The 18,617-nt window shown below is 38.6% G+C and overlaps 2 protein-coding genes across 5 annotated transcripts in view; one reads left to right on the forward strand and one right to left on the reverse strand.

The window, feature by feature from the left end:
* Nucleotides 1–15,167, forward strand: part of ATAD5 (ATPase family AAA domain containing 5) — a 51,262-nt gene extending 36,095 nt beyond the window's left edge. Inside the window, exons 19-23 of one of the 3 annotated variants that reach the window (XM_032319601.1) lie at nt 4,943–5,123; nt 7,670–7,851; nt 8,564–9,423; nt 9,871–10,029; nt 10,133–11,284. In XM_032319601.1, the coding sequence (XP_032175492.1) occupies nt 4,943–5,123; nt 7,670–7,851; nt 8,564–9,423; nt 9,871–10,029; nt 10,133–10,211 (1,461 nt within the window). In that variant the 3' untranslated portion in view covers nt 10,212–11,284. Of the gene's footprint in view, nt 1–4,942; nt 5,124–7,669; nt 7,852–8,563; nt 9,424–9,870; nt 10,030–10,132; nt 11,285–15,138 lie in introns of those variants that run through there. The other 2 variants (XM_032319603.1, XM_032319604.1) reach the window with 2 other exon arrangements.
* Nucleotides 1–18,617, reverse strand: part of TEFM (transcription elongation factor, mitochondrial) — a 44,003-nt gene that overhangs the window by 3,672 nt on the left and 21,714 nt on the right. The window contains exons 5-6 of one of the 2 annotated variants that reach the window (XM_032319614.1): nt 16,944–17,093; nt 14,425–14,985 (exon numbers count right to left, since the gene is read on the reverse strand). In XM_032319614.1, the coding sequence (XP_032175505.1) occupies nt 14,548–14,985; nt 16,944–17,093 (588 nt within the window). In that variant the 3' untranslated portion in view covers nt 14,425–14,547. Of the gene's footprint in view, nt 1–14,424; nt 14,986–16,943; nt 17,094–18,617 lie in introns of those variants that run through there. The other variant, XM_032319615.1, reaches the window with a different exon arrangement.

Below are 18,617 nucleotides of genomic sequence, written 5' to 3' on the forward strand. Positions count from 1 at the left end.
TTCAGTACACTGTTAAATAGGGGTTAAACGTGAACATCTCTGCCTTGTTTCTGAATTTGGGGCTAAAGTAGGCACTCTTATCAGCAAGCGTGATATTAGCTGATTTTCATCAGTTAGTTGTGTTTTTATTGTCAATGGTGTTGAATTTTGTCAGATACTTTCTACCTTTGAAGCAATCATATGGTTCATCTTTTTAATTCTGTTAATATGGCAAATGATGTTAGTTGATTTTTAAATGTCAGAGCAGTCCTGCATTCTTAGGATAATATGGTCATGATGTGTTATGTCTTTTTGTAGTTCTGGATTTGATTTGCTCATATATTGTTGGGGACTTTCATGTCTACATTTATGAAGGATGTTGGTGGTTGGTTTCTAGGCCATTTGAAATGGATTAGGACATAGATTTTAGTAGTTTCTTCAGAAATAATATGCATTCTTAGTTTTTCATAGTGTATTTTTTTTAAGATTTTTTTTTAATTTTTATTTTTTCTTTTTTAAATTTATTTGACAGACAGAGATCGCAAGTAGGCAGAGAGGCAGGCAGAGAGAGAGACAGAGGAGGAAGCAGGCTCCCTGCGGAGCAGAAAACCCATGCAGGGCTCAATCCCAGGACCCTGGGATCGTGACCCAAGCCAAAGGCAGAGGCTTTAACCCACTGAGCCACCCAAGTGCCCCTAAAGATTTTCTTTATTTGAGAGAAAAAGAGCACGAGCTGGGGAGTCGGAGGCAGAGGGAGAAGCAGACTTCCTGCGGAACAGTGAGCGTGATGTAGGACTCGATCCCAGGACCCCAAGGCCATGACCTGTATATGTGTACAATATTCTACTACATACATATATATGTATATATACGATATGCGTATATATATGTATATGTAATAGTCCACCAGAACTCGATCTAGAGGTCTAAGTCCAGAGCTCTATATCTAGGGGAATATTATTCAGCCATAAAAAAAGGAAATTCTGCCATTTGCCACAACAAGCCGAAGGTAGACGCCCAGCTGACTGAGAGCCACCAACGTGCCTCAGTTTTTCATAGTGTAGTGTTAGTATTACACTAATTTATAGAAAATCTAGGAACCTTGCGAAATATCAGTCTACTTGCCATCCCTCTATCTTGTATGCTTTAGTTTTCAAATGTTTTACATTTACACATTACAAACTCCCCAATATAATGCTCTGCTTTTTTGCTTTAGCCAGCTGTGTATGTTTGAAGGTAATTAGGAGAATAAAAAGTTGACTTGTATGTTTACCTATATACTTATAATTTCGAATAGACTTCATTCCTTCCTGAAGATCTGACTTTCTCTTAGATTTTGTTTCTCTTCAGCCTGAAGAATTTCATTAACAGTTTTTATAGAGCTAGTCTGCTGGCAGTAGATTATATTAGGTTTCATTTACTTGAAAATGTCTTTATTTTAACTTCATTTTCAAAGAGTATTTTCCCTTGGTATAGAAATCTGGGTTCTCGGGGTACCTGGGTGACTCAATGAGTTAAACCACTGCCTTGGGCTCGGAAGATTTTATTTATTTATTTGACAGAGAGAGAGATCACAAAATAGGCAGAGAGACAGACAGAGAGAGAGATGAGGAGAAGCAGGCTCCCTGCTGAGCAGAGAGCCCCATGCGGGACTCGATCCCAGGCCCCTGGGATCATGACCCGAGCCGAAGGTAGAGGCTTAACCCACTGAGCCACCCAGGCGCCCCTTCATTTATTTTTTTAAGACAGCATGACAAAGAGGGAGCACAAACAAGGAGGAGGGGTAGAGGGAGAAACAGTCACCTTGCTGAGCAGGGAGCCCAATGTGGGGCTCGATCCTAGGACCCCATGATCACGACCTGAGTCAAGGGCTCAACCGACTGAGCCAACTAGGCACCCCTAACTTGAGTTTTCAGCAATTGCCTGTGATGTGCCTAGGTGTTACTTTTCTTCATGTCTATCCTATTTGTGGTTCTTGGATATCTACAATCTGTAAATACATGTCATTCCTTCAATGAGGGACATTTTTTTTTTTTAAAGATTTTATTTATTTATTTGACAGGCAGAGATCACAAGTGGGCAGAGAGGCAGGCAGAGAGAGAGGAGGAAGCAGGTTCCCTGCTGAGCAGAGAGTCTGATGTGGGGCTCGATCCCAGGACCCTGGGATCATGACCTGAGCTGAAGGCAGAGGCTTTAACCCACTGAGCCACCCAGGCGCCCCAATGAGGGACATTTTTATACTTAGTTTTTCAAATTTATTTCATGCCCATTTTCTCTTTCCCTCTTGGGAGTTTAATTACAAGTATGTTAGACATTTTACATTGTCTCAGGGGCCGCTCAGGGCCCTGCTGTTAATGCAGTTCCCCCCCGTCCCAACTTTTTTCTGTTTGTACTTTTGGTTTGATCATTTATATTGATTAATCTTCAAATTTAACTGACACTTTTTTCCTGCCACCTCCTTTCTTCCGAGGCTCATCCGGTAAAATTTTTATTCTGATGCTGTGATTTCTAGTTTTGCATTTGCTGTTTCCTTTTTCTTTTTTCTTTTTTTTTTTTTTAAGATTTTTAAAATTTATTTGACAGAGAGTTAGAGCCAGAGAGCACAAATGGAGGGAATGGCAGAGGGAGAAGGAGAAGCAGGCTGCCCACTGAGCAGGGAGTCCAATGTGGGGCTCAAACCCAGGACCCAGGGACCATGACCTGAGCCAAAGGCAGATGCTTGACAACTGAACCACCCAGGCACCCCTGTTTCCTTCTTTTTATGGCTTCTACTTTTCTGCTGGACTTTCTTATTCATTATGAGCATGTTTTCTTTAAGCATACTTTTACTAGTTGTTTTAAAATTCTGCTAATTTCAACATCTTTGCCATCTTTTTTTTTTCCTTTTTTTAAATTATTAACATATAGGGGCGCCTGGGTGGCTCAGTGGGTTAAGCCGCTGCCTTCGGCTCAGTTCATGATCTCAGGGTCCTGGGATCGAGTCCCGCATCGGGCTCTCTGCTCGGCGGGGAGTCTGCTTCCTCCTCTCTCTCTCTCTGCCTGCCTCTCTGCCTACTTGTGATCTCTCTCTCTCTGTCAAATAAATAAATAAAATCTTTAAAAAAATTATTAACATATAATGTCTTATTTGTTTCAGAGGTACAGGCTTGTGATTCATCAATCTGACACAATACACAGCGCTCACCACAACACATACCCCCCCAGTGTCCATCACCCAACCACCCTATCCCCTCTTCCCCCTCCCCTCCAGCAACCCTCAGTTTGTTTCCTGAGATTAAGAGTGTCTTAGGTTTGTCTCCGATCTTCTTCACTTTGTGATTAAATCTATTGATTGTCTCTTAGGAGTTAGTTACTTTTTCTGCTTCTTTGTATGTGTAGTAGTTTTAGAGTTTAGAGTTTTATCCTGTACTTTGCGAGTGATATGTTGTAGAAACTCTGGATTCGGTTCTCTTCCTCTGAATAAATACCCTCCTGTAACATGTAGCAGCTAAAATTTCTGCCCAGTTCTTTTAGTTTTAGCTGCCTGCTTTGAGACAGGCTCACACATGTGAAGTTCAGGTGTCAGCCAGGGATTTGCAGTCTTCTTTAGCTAGAATCTGTTTCCCTACTTTCACAGACATCCCCTCTCACTTTCCAGCTACTGCCAGCATCCCAAACTCTGTCCTCTGGTTCAAGCCCGTAACACTGTGAGTTTCTGTCTGAGTTTTAGCTATGCTGCTGCATCCTGCCCTAAGTCAGAAATCAATTTAGAGGGAATGAGATGGGGGTGGGGATTCACCCAGGGCCATTTTCTTTTGTCTAATTGTTGATTTTCCCTTTAGTTATCTTCTGCTTTTGGTTACTCTCTTGTCCCTTCAAATCATTTGCTTTTTATATTTATTTGTAGTTGATGATAGAGTTTATCATTATTACTAATGGCAAGGTTTGTCTGATAGTAGGTAGTTCATTATTGAAAGCAGAATTCCTAGTTTGTGAAGCAGAAGTCCCAGAAGTATGCAGGAGTAATATATGTACATAGAATGAGGTCAGAGATTTAATAGGAGAAATAATTTTTTAAATTGTCTTGTTTAAGGTAAAAATGCTAGTGGTCTTATAAAATCTATAAAATGTAAATGTAATTTTATTTGTTTTAGCTTTTCCAGGTAAGAAGCTTTCCATAAACAGTGGGAAGAGAATAGTATATGTTTTGTTGTTTTGCAAAAAAAATCATAGCAATATTGATGGAACATCAAATAAAATGAAAATTTGGGGGCACCTGGGTGGCTCAGTTGGTTAAGCCTCTGCCTTCGGCTCAGGTCATGATCCCAGAGTCCTGGGATAGAGTCCTACATTGGGCTCCCTATTCCAAGGGGAGCCTGATTCTCCCTTTCTCCCTCTACCTCTCCCCCTGCTTATGCTTTCTCTCTCTCTAGCTTTTCTCTCTCTCTTTCAAATAAATAAATAAAATCTTAAAAAAAAAAAAAAAAGAAATCACATGAGTTTTGCTTTTTGGTTTTTTTCCCCTAGTGTTTCTTGTTTATTTACATTTATGCATTTGTACATGTATTGATAGAATTTTCTAACTCTGGTATTTAAAAACTATCAGTATTATTATAGTATTCATATTTATAGTTTTAATGGCTGTAAAATATTCCATCAAGTTGTACCATTATTTAATACTAAGGGAATTTCTCAAGGTTTAATAAAATTGCCTTCAGGGTTTATAGAAAATCTCCCATAAAAGTTTCCTTTATGTTTTAGACTGTATATAGTTACTGAAATAAGGTTATATAAAATATTTTTAATTTGGGAAGTATATTCCTTTATTTTATTTTTCCAGATCAGTTTCATTCTCAAGAGCTAAGATAGTGTGAATTTTAGTGAAATTTGTCCTACTTTTAAATGTGTATTACTTATGTATTTCTGTTAATTCCGCCATTCACCATATTTCTTTTTTCTTTCTCTCTGTTTCTCTTTTTCTCAGCTAAATGTTGCCAGCTACCTACAGATGATCTGCTTGGCTGAGAACTTTAGAACTGATGTGAAAGACTTTATAACATTGTTAACTACAAATGCTTGTGATATCAGAAAAAGTATCCTTTACTTACAATTCTGGATTAGAAGTGGAGGTGGATTTTTAGAAGAAAGGCCATTATCCCTTTGTCGTAAGTTGATCTGTTATAAAAGAAATTTCTACAGTAGGACCCTATATTACAGTACATGCTGTACCAAAATCTCTGAAAGATTTTCAAAATTTTGAGCATCCAGGTATCGTGTTAATCTTGAAAATATATGTATGTCAACTTTTTTGGTGAAAATTTTATAAATGTGAAGTGTGGGTAGAATTAAACTGCACATGGAACAAATTGTTAATTTTAAATTTATTAGCATATTTTTTTATTTAAAAAAAATTTTTTTTTCTTTTAAAGATTTTATTTATTAATTTGACAGACAGAGATCACAAGTAGGCAGAGAGGCAGGCAGAGAGAAAAGGAAGAAGCAGGCTCCCTGTCGAGCAGAGAACCCGATGCAGGGCTCTATCCCAGGACTCTGGGATCATGACCTGAGTTGAAGGCAGAGCCTCTAACACACTGAGCCACCCAGGCGCCCCTCTTTTTAATTTTTTAAGATTTTATTTATTTTAGAGAGTATGCGTGCAGAAGCAGGAGGGGCAGAGGGAAAGGGAGAGAGAATCTCAAGCAGACTCTGTACTGACCGTGGAGCCCTACCTGAGCCAAAATCAGGGATCAGACGCTTAACTGACTGAGCTACTCAGTTGCCTTTTAATCAGTTTCTTACAAACAATTAGAGTACTGTGATTTAGCAACTAGCTTTCTTTTTTTTACTTATTAAAAAAACATTGGTGACCTTTCCATATATATAAATTATTTTTATATGACTGTAAGTTCTCTTTTAGCTTCTTCAGTGGTCTATAATTCTATTTTTGGTAAGAATTTATCATTCCAGAAATGTTTTATTTCTTATCATCTTTAGTCATTGTTACCTAATTGAAGTCACAAACATTTATTGAGGGCTTTCTCCATGCCAGGTCTTGGGTTTACATGAATAAGACATGGTTCCTTTCCTGAAGAAGTTGATAGTTTGTGGTTTTCATGCTCCATAGTCACAGTTCTGTAGTTACAGATCCTGCTCTGGGAAATGCACAAATATTTAAATAAAACCAAGGTGAAGTTCTATAATATTAATTCCCTGTCAATTTTTTTTCCTCTTTGATCATTTCAGAATTTTAATATATTTTTGTTTTTCAAAGTAGCAAATGTATATATTTAATTCAGTGTGAGCTTATGCCTTTAACTGTTTCTTAGAAGTAAATATGATAAATAAGACATCGTAAATATTCTTTTAGAACAAACAAATTTTTAAAAATATTAAAAAAAAAAAAAAAAGAAAAAACAAATTAGGGGCACCTGGGTGGCTTGGTGGGTTAAAGCCTCTGCCTTCAACTCAGGTCATAATTCCAGGGTCCTGGGATCGAGCCCTCCATCAGGCCCTCTGCTCAGTGGGAGCCTGCTTCCCCTTCTCTCTCTCCACCTACATGTGATCTTTGTCTATCAAATAAATAAATAAAATCTTTTAAAAAAAAAAACACAAAACAAATTAGTAACTGTTGCCATACTGTTGGATATAAAATGCTATACCAGAAACTTTAAAAGATAATAATTAGGTACAGCATTCTTTCTTAAAGATTTTATATGCATTTTATTTCTGTCTTTCCTAAAAAACACAGGTAAGTACTCCTTCAATGGAAATTGAAATAGTGCAGAAGTATATAAAATAGAAAGTAAAAGATCTTCCGAACTTCTTAAAGTTAGCCACTGTGAGAACTTTATCTATGCATGTACAAATATCGCTACCCACTTATTTAGCAGAATTAACCAATATTATATATACTGTTAATCAGTTTGCTGTTTTTTACTTCAGAATTTTTTGTTGGTATGTACAGAAGGGTACATATCCCTCTATTTTTCACAGCTATATGCTATTCTGTAGTAGGTAATGGATGTGACATAATTTATTAACCATTACTTATTAGAGGAAATTGAAGTTATTGTCAGTTTGTCATTAAAATATGCAGTGAATGTCTAGACACATATCCTTGAGCATATCTGTGAGTACTGCGGTTGGAGAGAATTCTAGAAGTATTGTTGCTGGGCCAAAGGCTGGAATACATTTTTACGTTCCAACAGGTATTGTCAGGTTGCCTCCACCAAAGATGATTGTCCTGCTATATGTTCCCATGAATAGTTTGTGGTGACTTTTTAATATATACCTCTGAGAAAACTAGGTTACCAAGTTGTTTTACTTTTGCCAATTTAAAAGGTGAAAAGTGAATGGTATCTTTTTTTTTTTTTTTGTATTTCCATGATCACTAGTGAAACTGCACATCTTTTTATGAGTTTATTAGATATTTGTATTTCTTCTATAACTTGTCTGTTCATAGTCCTTTGCACTTTTTTCTTTTGGATTGTTTTGTAAGCCTACCACCACCCTTCTTACCCCCTGTATGCTAAAAATAGTGTTTTGTTGTACTTTTTATGAATTAAATACATAGGTGGAGAAGAACAAAATGTGAGTATAGGTCCCAAAGATTCCAAAGGATCTTAGATCTTAAATAATTGTTTGCTATAATTAATTAAAAATATAGATGGCTAAGGGTTTTGTGGGTTTTTTTTTTTAATTAATTTTGTAGGAGGAAATGGCAGAAACATTCAACTTGTTTGCTCTGAAGATGGCCCTGATTCCAAAAATAAAGCTAAAAATACTAAAAGGAGTCCTACAGACCTTCCCAAATGTGATACTGGCTGTGTTGAGACTTTGTTTGGCCTTAAGAACATTTTTTCCCCATCTGAAGATTTATTTTCATTTCTAAAGGTATTTTCAGTATCTAATGTGGGATATTAAATATTTATTCCTTTTTATCTTCCTAACACTCATTCCTATCTTTTGAATCTTAAGGTTAACTTAAATTTGCCTATAATTTTTATAGGCTTTAGATTTCTGATTTTAACATACTGTACTACTTTGACAAATGGTGCATAGACAGTGCTCTAAATGCATATTATAGGATTTAGACTAGAATTTAGAAAGATTTCAGATTAAAAAGACAATTTTCAGAAAAGTAGTTTTTAAATAAATGAGGTTCTCACTATTGAATTGGGGTATAAACTATTAGAAAATTTAATTCTTGGGGCACCTGGGTGGCTCATTGGGTTAAAGCCTCTGCCTTTGGCTCAGGTGGTGATCCCAGCATCGTGGGATCAAGCCTCGCATCGGGCTCTCTGCTCAGCGAGGAGCCTGCTTCCCTTCTTCTCTCTCTGCCTGCCTCTCTGCCTACTTGTTATCTCTGTCAAATAAATAGATAAATAAAATCTTTTTAAAAATTTAATTCTTCAAATATTAGTAGTCTAAATCTATTTTATAGACTCAAAACTATTCTGATGAATTTAAGGAGTACAGATTAATAAAATTATGAGAGGGTAGCAACATTACTTTTCAGATAGAATAAGGATGCCACTGTATTCATATAGGTAGAAAAATGTTCAGACTGCGTTCTAACACTTCTTCACTCAAAATTGTTTTTCAGCACAAAATCAGAACAAAGGAAGAATGGCATCAGTTCATCCAGCTTCTTACAGAATTCCGAATGCAGAAAGTTGATTTCTTATATAGTAATCTTGAGTTCATTCTACCACTGCCTGTTAATATCATTCCAGAAACAGAAGACTATTATGGTTCATCAGTAAGTGTGGACACCAGTGCAGCAACAAAAAATATGAAATGTCTTGCTTGGAAACATTCTGAAGAAGAGAAACCATTGAAAAAGACACAAAAAAAGAAGAAAAAGAAAAAGATAGTAACTCTAGATGATAGTGACTTATTTGACACTGAGTTGACGTTCTCTAATGAATTTCTTAGCCTTTCCCCTCTATCTTCCTCCTCAAATTCAGAAGAAAGCAAAGTGAGAGATAAAGAAAGCAATCCAGAGACAAAGAAACTGAACCGATGTGTAGAGTCTAACACGAAATCTGTTCCTTGTCCACCTAAAACACCGGCAGAAAAGAAACGTTCTGCCCTTGTTTCTCAGTGTTTAAATTCCCTCACTGAGTTCCTGGATAACATGTCCTACTTAGATGCCGTTTTAACTGATGTAGGAGATCAAAAGGAATTTGGTCAAAATGACTTCAGTTGGACAAATGTGAAAAGTGGACTCTGTGATGAGTTTAGTCTGGAAACCAGTGATGGATGGACTTCTCGGAGCTCTGGAGAATTAAAGGCAGCTGTTGAAGCTCTCAGCTTTACTAAGTGTTCGTCTACTATTTCAAAAGCACTGGAAACCTTGAATTCTTGCAAGAAATCAGGAAGAGATCCAACAAAGGAGCTTACTCTTCATGTTCCACAGAAGCGCAGCAACGTATACTTCAGTCAGTCGGTGGCTAATGTAGAGTAAGTCTTCCTTTTACTTTTGATTTTTCAATAATAAATGATAAAAAATAATAATAAATGATAAAGAGGAAACTGTTAGTTTCTTTTTACTAATTTTGAAGTGCTGGGCTCTATTGATTATGGTAAACCCTTAATATTAATAGTCTACCTTCTAATAAGACAGGGAGACCAGCCTGATTGCTGGGAAGAAAAATGAGAGAGATTAGAAGACTCCTGAATGACAGAGAATGGAGTTTTGATTTGCTGGGGCAGAAAGCAGGTAGCCATTCTAGGTTCTTTTTGGTATGAGAGTGATGCGTTGAAAGTAATATAGGAAGTTAACCTGGTTGATCTCATCTAGACCAGAAGCAAAAAGCAGCAGAAACCAGTAGCTGGTTGTGATCGGGACTGTTGCATTTCTCTTGGACAGTAAAAAATCCAAAGTAATGAACTACTTTTCATTTACAGCAGTGCCTGGAAGAGGATAGCAGTCATTAAAAGTGTATTTTCTAGCCGATCCCTTCTGAACCTGGGTAACAGACAAGCTAGTATAACTGAGTACTTGCCAGCTCTTCGGAACATTTGTAAAACTGAGAAGCTAAAAGAACAAGGAAAAAGTAAAAGAAGGTAAAAAAGCTCTATATAAATAACACTGTAGACAGCTATTTCAAGATTAATAAATATTCTCATCTGATGGTTAAATTTGAATTTCTCCTTGTAATTTTGACAGGTTCCTACACTATCTTGAAGGTATTCATCTTAACATTTCGAAAGAGACTGTGAACACTTTGGCAGCTGGCTTCCCTTAATATTCCATATTAATAATGCCTTGTACAGATTATTATGTTCCTCAAAATACATTTTATATTGATTTTCATGGAAGAATTTTTCTTAATGTACATTTAAAACGGACTGTTTGTATATTTTTTTATTTGTGTTCAGATATTTAAAATGAAAAAGTTTGAGTTCCAAATTGTATTTATGATTGTGGTATTTTTTTTTTCTGAAATTTTTTGTATTATTTGAGTTAGCTTTGTTGTATTTTGCATGTGAGTTGCTTCTAGAAAGTAGAATTCACTATATTTCTAAACATGTTTCATTATTAAATTAATCCATAATTTTTCTCTTTCCCGTTACCTTTAATCCACCTCCCTCCCACCCACCCGTCAGTACTCTGACAAGTTGTATATATGAATCATCCAGGTGGTAATCAAGTTCCTACAGTACAAAATTATGTAAAAACTTCCTAGGTAAGAAATTATGCTTCATTTTTCAAAAAGTACCATCTTCTAGATAAATTTATTTTTAGTGTATTCCTCCAGTGTATTTTGCCATTGAATCATTGAATGTTTACAAAGTGAAAACAAGATTATGAATTGTCGTTTTCATAGATATTTTTAGCAACCATACATATGTGATATTTTGTATATTTTGCCAACTCACATCATTTGCCTTGTACATTTTTCTTATATTTTTATATCAGTGATGTTTTATTTCATAAAGATATTAATGATGTTAATATATCTATTTTGGACAAACTGCTATTCATTAAAATTGTAAGAAAAGAGGATTCTTCGATGGACTTTCTACATCATAATCATTTCCACTTAAGGTTGTTTTTTGGGAGAAACTATGTATTTTTTAATTACAAGATTTTAAAATTCCACATTTCACTTAAAATCATTTTTGCAATCATATAATCAGGTATATCTGAAAATAGTTTCAAGTATTTATATATGTACTAGCCTTGAATTCAGTTAAGTTACTTTATCTGGCGAGTTACATATTTATCTCAAAGGTAAGGATCCTAATTTTGTACAGATGGAAAATACTAATGTGTATCTGTTTACAAATGTGTATGAAGATATGTTTTTACCTCTTATTTGTTCAGTCTACTTTTTTGTTGATAGTATATTGATTTAATTAAAGGTAAAAGCTTAAATAGGTGGTCCAGATGTAGTTATCTGGGTAAATATGGATATTTTATAGGTTTGGATATAGGCTGTATCTTACAGGTTTTGTCCTCGTACTAAAGAATAGATCAGAAGTTCTGTGGGTGTTTTTTTTTTTTAAGTATGTGGATTTTCTTCTATTGCATACTAGCATTCACTATTTGCAGAGCACTTACCTATTAATTTGGTTTTATCATTAGAAAATTCTGGTAATAGGGCGCATGGGTGGCTCAGTGGGTTAAGCCGCTGCCTTTGGCTCAGGTCATGATCTCAGGGTCCTGGGATCGAGTCCTGCATCGGGCTGAGTCTCTTCCCTCTCTCTCTCTCTCTGCCTGCCTTTCCATCTACTTGTGATTTCTCTCTGTCAAATAAATAAATAAAATCTTAAAAAAAAAAAAAAAAAGAAAATTCTGGTAATAGAGTAAAATAAGCTAACGTTAGAATTTTATTTAAGAAGATCAAAAATCAAGAAACAATGGGGATATTTTCTTCGTTAATAGGGACACATTTAAGATTTTCTTGTAGATGGGGCACCTGGGTGGCTCAGTGGATTAAAGCGTCTGCCTTCGGCTCAGGTCATGATCTCAGGGGTCCTGGGATGGAGCCCCGCATCGGGCTCTCTGCTCAGCGGGGAGCCTGCTTTCTCCTCTCTCTCTGCCTCTCTGCTTACTTGTGACCTCTGTCTGTTAAATAAATAAATAAAATCTTTAAAAAAAAAAAAAAAAGAAGATTTTCTTGTAGGTTTAACATCATTTGGGGGGAATTTTATTTTTTTTAAATTTATTTGACAGAGAAAGAGAACATGAGCAGGGGCATCAGGAGAGGGAGACCTGGGGCTCAATCCCAGGATCATGACCTGAACGAAAGGCAGATGTTTAACCAACTGAGCCACCCAGGTGCCCCAAAGGTTTATTTGAAAGAGAGAGCGCACAAGCTGGAGGGGTAGAGAGAAGGAGAGAGAATCTCAAGCAGATTCCACCCTGAGCGCAGAGTCCAAAGTGGGGCTCAGTCTCACAACCCTGAGATCACGAGATCATGAGCTAAAACCAAGTCAGATGCTTAATGAACTGTGCCACCCTGACGCCCCCAAAATTATGAATTCTTAAAGGTGATAAAATCCTATAAGATTTAAATTCACTTTTAAGATAAAGTAAGCAAATTCTGGGGGCGCCTGGGTGGCTCAGTGGGTTAAGCCTCTGCCTTCGGCTCAGGTCATCATCCCAGAGTCCTGGAATCGAGTCCCACATCGGGCTCTCTGCTCAGCAGGGAGCCTGCTTCCCTCTCTCTCTCTGCCTGCCTCTCTGCCTACTTGTGATCTCTGTCAAATAAATAAATCTTTTTTAAAAAGTAAGCAAATTCTGATGGCTTATTCAGTACTTATCCTATAAATGTCTACAATGAACACATTTTTCACTTTAAAGCTCTTTCCAGAAATATGTGGGAGGTAGAATGCCACATATCTGGCAGGAACCACTGGATGGTTGGTGAAGTTGTTTATCAAATTATAGAACAATGGCAAAGGAGGCAATTTGAAGGAAAGAGGATTATTTGAGATAGTTTGAGATACTACAACATATCCAAGGTAAAAATGTTTGCATACAATCATGTATGTAAACGTAGACATTTCCAAGTGAATGGCAGTAAGTCTAGGCTGCATCCCTAGGGAGATGGGAAGTGCTGGAAGAAAGGACTTCTACTTATTTCACTTTTTTTTTTTTAATTTTTCAGTGTTCCAAGATTCATTGTTTATGCACCACACCCAGTGCTCCATGCAGTATGTATCCTCTTCAATACCCACCACCAGGCTCACCCAACCTCCTATCCCCCCTTATTTCACATATTGGATTATTCAAAAGTTTTTCTAACAAACATATTTCACTCTGTAGATTAAAGGAAGGACATAAAGCTTTGACATCATACACTTGGGTTCAGGACTGCTAAAATATAATGAGGGCCTGAACTGAGGCAAATGTAATACTGGAAAATGTGAGATGTGAAAAAATTACGTGCTACTTTTCTCAAAAGGTGGCCTATCTAGGGGTACCTGGGTGGTGCAGTCAGTTAAGCACCTGATCCTTGGTTTCAGCTCAGGTCGTGGTCTCAGCATCTTGGGGTGGAGCACAGCATCAGGCTTGGAGCTCTGCATGGAGTCTGCTTGGGATTCTCTCTTCCGTCTCCCTCTGTACCCCTGCCCCCACATACTCATTCTCTCTCTCTCAAATAAATCTTTTTTAAAAAGATGGTCTGTCCAGGGGCGCCTGGGTAGCTCAGTGGGTTAAACCTCTGTCTTGGGCGAGCCCCACACTGGGCTCTCTGCTCAACAGGGAGCCTGCTTCCCCCACTCTCTCTGTCTGCCTCTCTGCCTATTTGTGATCTCTCTCTCTGCTCTGTTGAGTAAATGAGCGAAGTCTTAAAAAAAAAAAAAGATGTTCTGTCCAAGTAAAATATTTCAAAGTGGGGGGAAAAAAAAGAATGTATTAGACAAACCTTCTTTGTTCTGGGCTGATAAAACTGAACTGATGAAAATCACCCTTTGAAAGCAATACATCAAACCATATGCTACTTACAGAATTAAGATGATTTCATAAGTTGTGTTCTTGATTATATTTAGCATTATTCCCATAATGAGCACCACCCCAGAAAAATCATTACTCTCTACTAATAACAGAATGATGCAGACCATTGGTATGGGATGGAATCTGCTTTTCAGCGTTCTTGCTTTGGCTGTTTAGGGGGCATCTTACTATTTAACCCTTACACCCAAAAGGCACAGAATCTCCTAAGATATTTATTGATTTAGCTTATTACTGTGTGAACAATTCAACAGTCGAAAGTCTGACTTTATTTATTTATTTATTTATTTATTTATTTTTAAAGATTTTATTTATTTATTTGACAGAGAGAAATCACAAGTAGATGGAGAGGCAGGCAGAGAGAGAGAGAGGGAAGCAGGCTCCCTGCTGAGCAGAGAGCCCGATGCGGGACTAGATCCCAGGACCCTGAGATCATGACCTGAGCCGAAGGCAGCAGCTTAACCCACTGAGCCACCCAGGCGCCCCGAAAGTCTGACTTTAAATACAAACATATTTTCTTCTCCATAAACGTGGATGTTGAAAACAGTTGGCTGTACAGCTTTAGGGCTAATAAATATAAATTAATATAACCTTAGAGCTCTTTATTTAACCTCAGCATTTTAAGGTTCAGTGTCAAAAACTGCTAATTCATAGAAGGCAACAGCTTGCAATAATGAGTCATACAACTCTTCTGCTCTGTGCTGTTCGGTAGATGAAAACATCTGTCTGTAGAGGACAATCTTCTCAGGAGGGAAGACTACCCGAGGCTGCTCCTTCAGAACAGACTCTGAGAGGAACTGCTTCACCAGCTCTTTTCCACTAGTCCGTGTGTCCCCAATCATCAGTTCAAAGTGCTTCCCCACTCCATTTCGATTCATGCTTAGCACCTGATGCTGGCCATCCTGGGCAAAGGTTTTGTTTAATAAGGCATACAGCATGGCTTCCATGATATGAAAATGTAACACTACAGGAAACCGAGATGAGTTCTGAATTGAAAACCCGATTTTTTCCAGAACATAGAAGTCAGCTTTAGGCATCTTTGAAATGACTGAAGAAATCTTAAAAAAAAAAAAAAAAAAAAAAGTGAAAAGAAATAATTCATTAAGTTTTGTTGTTTCAGTCCCCTCTCCCATTTCTTTTTAAAAATATGTAACTTACTTTATACTGCTACTGACAGTTTTTTGGGTTTGTTTTGGTTTTGTTTTTTAAAGATTTTATTTATTTGACAGAGAGAGATCACAAGCAGGCAGAGCTGCAGGCAGATGGAGAGGAAGAAACAGGCTCTCTGTTGAGCAGGGAGCCGGATGCGGGACTTGATCCCAGGACTCTGGGATCATGACATGAGCTGAAGGCAGTCGCTTAACCGACTGAGCCACCCAGGCACCCCTGCAACTGACCGTTTTGAAGTAACTGAAAAATCTTCATTTTATGGAGAGTCAGGAGTCAAGTTCTGCCCTGGTTCTATCAGGAATAAGCTGAGCTAAGGCAGATCATTCAGTCCTCCCACATACTAGTTTCTTCATCTTGAAAATGGGCTTCATAATTTCTAAATCTATATTAAGATCAGACAACTTAAAACATTTAGTAACCTTTTGAAAATGTCTAGGGTAGAGCATAGGATTAGAATACCTAGCCTACGATCAGGGGCGCCTGAGTAGCTCAGTCGGTTGAGTGTCCAACTCAATCTCAGCTCAGGTCTTGACCTCAGAGTTTTTAGTTCAACCCCTATGCTGGGCTCCAGAGCAGGATGCAGGATGCAGAGCCTACTTAAGAAAAAAAAAAAAAAAAAAATGAAGGCCTAGCCCGCAATCCTGATCTTCAACTGACTACCTGACTAATCCTGTCAGATGCTTGATTGATTATACCAGTTTTCATATGTGTAATCAGGATGGTAATTATTACCCATCTCACAACGTTCTGAGGACTCAAATGAGACAATTAGTGAAGCATTTTGAAAAATAAGCTGAGGGGCACCTGGGTGGCTCAGTCAGTTAAGTGTCTGACTCTTGATTACAGCTCAGGTCAGCATCTCAGGGTCCTGGAATCAAGCCCCATGTCTGGCTCCGTGCGCAGCAGGGAATCAGCCTGAGGATTCTCTCCCTCTCCCTTTTTTTCTTTTTTTAATTTATTTGACAGAGAGAGATCACAAATAGGCAGAGAGGCAGGCAGAGGGGGAGAGGGAGGCAGGCTCCCTGCTGAGCAAAGAGCCCGATGTGGGGCTCAATCCCAGGAACCTGAGACCATGACCTGAGCTGAAGGCAGAGGCTTAACCCACTGAGCCACCCAGGTGCCCTCTCCCTCTCCCTTTATGCTCCCTTCACTAAAATCAATAAATAAGGGGTGCCTGGGTAGCTCAGACAGTTAAGCATCTGCCTTTGGCTCAGGTCTTGATCCCAGGGTCCTGGGTCAAAGCCTTGCATCGGCCTCTCTCCCTCTGCCTCTCCCCACTGTTCGTGCTCTCTATCTCAAATGAATAAATAAATAAATCTTTTCTTAAAGAATTAAAAATAAGCTTTGTAAATATAGTGCTGAAGTTCTATAACATTAGAATAATGTATTTTACCATCAGTTTTCTCAGTATCTGCCTTTGATACATTAAGGTATTTCATGAACTAAATGAAGATTCAATTTTTTAAAAATCATAGGTGATGAAAAACATGATAGGAATGGGTGAGTAGGGGCGCCTGGGTGGCTCAGTTGGTTAAGCGTCTCCCTTCCACTCAATCATGATCCCAGGGTCCTGGGATTAAGCCCCACATCAAGCTCCGTGCTCAGCGGAAGGTCTGCTTTTCCCTCTCCCTCTGCCTGCCACTGCCTCTGCTTGCACCATCTCTCGTGTTCTCTCCCCCTTTCTCTGTCAAACAAATAAATAAAATCTTAAAAAAAGGAATGGGGGAGTAATAAGCAGCCAAGGGAAATCCATCTGCAGTACTGTATTCCATTCCCTTTAGAACGAGAAGATTAAACTACACGAGGAGTTCTAGCAGGGAGGAATTTGGAGGTGCAGTTGCTTTACCTCTTGTAAATAGACAGATGATATGTACGTTCCTTTCATCAGCTGGCAGCACTCATTCTGCTGCCAGTCCAGCACTGCCAGTTTACGATCCACGTGAGTCCAGGCAACTCTTCGAGTTCCAAAAACGATGGATACGATACTATTAACTGCCTATAACAAAAAGGCTGGTTTAATCACAAGTGTAAACATTTTAACATATGCAAAATTTAAGCTATAAACTCAGAATGCCAAATCAGTTTACGTAATAGAATTATACCGGGGAGCCAGAGTGGCTCAGTTGGTTGAGCATCTGATTCCCAGTTTCAGTTCATGTTGTGATCTCGGGGTCATGAAATCAAGCCCCATGCCAGGCTCCATGTGGAGCTCATATGGAGTCTGCTTAAGACCTTCTCTCCTGGGGGCACCTGGGTGGATCAATGGGTTAAAGCCTCTGCCTTCCGCTCAGGTCATGATCCCAGGGTCCCGGGATCAAACCCCGCATCAGGCTCTCTGTTCCACAGGGAGCCTGTTTCCCCATCTCTCTCTCTCTGCCTGCCTCTCTGCCTACTTGTGACCTCTGTCTGTCAAATAGATAAATAAAATCTTAAAAAAAAAAAAAAAAAATGGGGCACCTGGGTGGCTCAGTGGGTTAAGCCTCTGCCTTCGGCTTGGGTCATGATCTCAGGGTCCTGGGATTGAGTCCCGCATTGGGCTCTCTGCTCCGCGGGGAGCCTGCTTCCTCCTCTCTCTCTCTCTGCTTGCCTGCCCACTTGTGATCTCTCTGTGTCAAATAAATAAAAAAAAAAAAAAAAGGCCTTTTCTCCCTCTGCCCCTACCCTGAGGTTGCACTCTAAAATAAATTCATAAATCTTTAAAACAAAGAAGTATACTTCTACTTTATGAACTGAGAATTGTTAAGGAATAATAATAATTTTTTTAAAGACTATTTATTTATTTGAAATAGCATGAGTGGGGGGCAGAGAGAGAGAGAAGCAGGCTCCCTGCCGAACAAGGAGCCCAAACTAGGCCCCGATCCCAGGACCCTGGAATCATGACTGAGCCATCCAGGAACCCCCCGGAATAATTATTACTAAAAGATAACCAGTAGCAGTCAGTTTAAAGACAAAGAACCTTTACCCAGCCCAAAGTAGGCATTCAAATATTCCAGTGTTGCTGGAACAAGGAACATGGCCATACATTGTAAGAAATGCCACCACACAACAGTCACACCATCAGGAGAAGACATGGTCTGGGAAGACTTCCTAAAGGACTAGGAGAATGAGTAAGTGTAAGTGGGAAGTGATTTCCCCGGGTGTCCACCCAGATAGGCGGGAAAGATGTGTGTGACACTTCACACACGCAGGCCCTGGAATAAAGTGTGCAAACGGGAAAGATGCGGAGGGGTAAACAGGTATTTGCAAAAGTACCTTACTTTATCCTGAGAGCTGCAGGAAGCCATCAAAGCATACAACTAACATTCAGACACAAAACGAGATTTACATTTCAGAACCATCACTGACCGCTGTGTGGAAGATGGACCACAGAAGGCTAGACTAGAGGAAGGTATCTATTAGGTGCCTGTTATGTGACAAAGCATTAAGAATCAAAGACAGTGATGATGAGGACAAGAAACAGGTCGGATATAATGCCAGTAGAACTGCTATGCAGGGATGGGAGAGCTTAGGGTAAGCCCAC

Source organism: Mustela erminea, chromosome 18, assembly GCF_009829155.1.
Source record: "Mustela erminea isolate mMusErm1 chromosome 18, mMusErm1.Pri, whole genome shotgun sequence".
NCBI classification, from domain to species: Eukaryota; Metazoa; Chordata; class Mammalia; order Carnivora; family Mustelidae; genus Mustela; species Mustela erminea.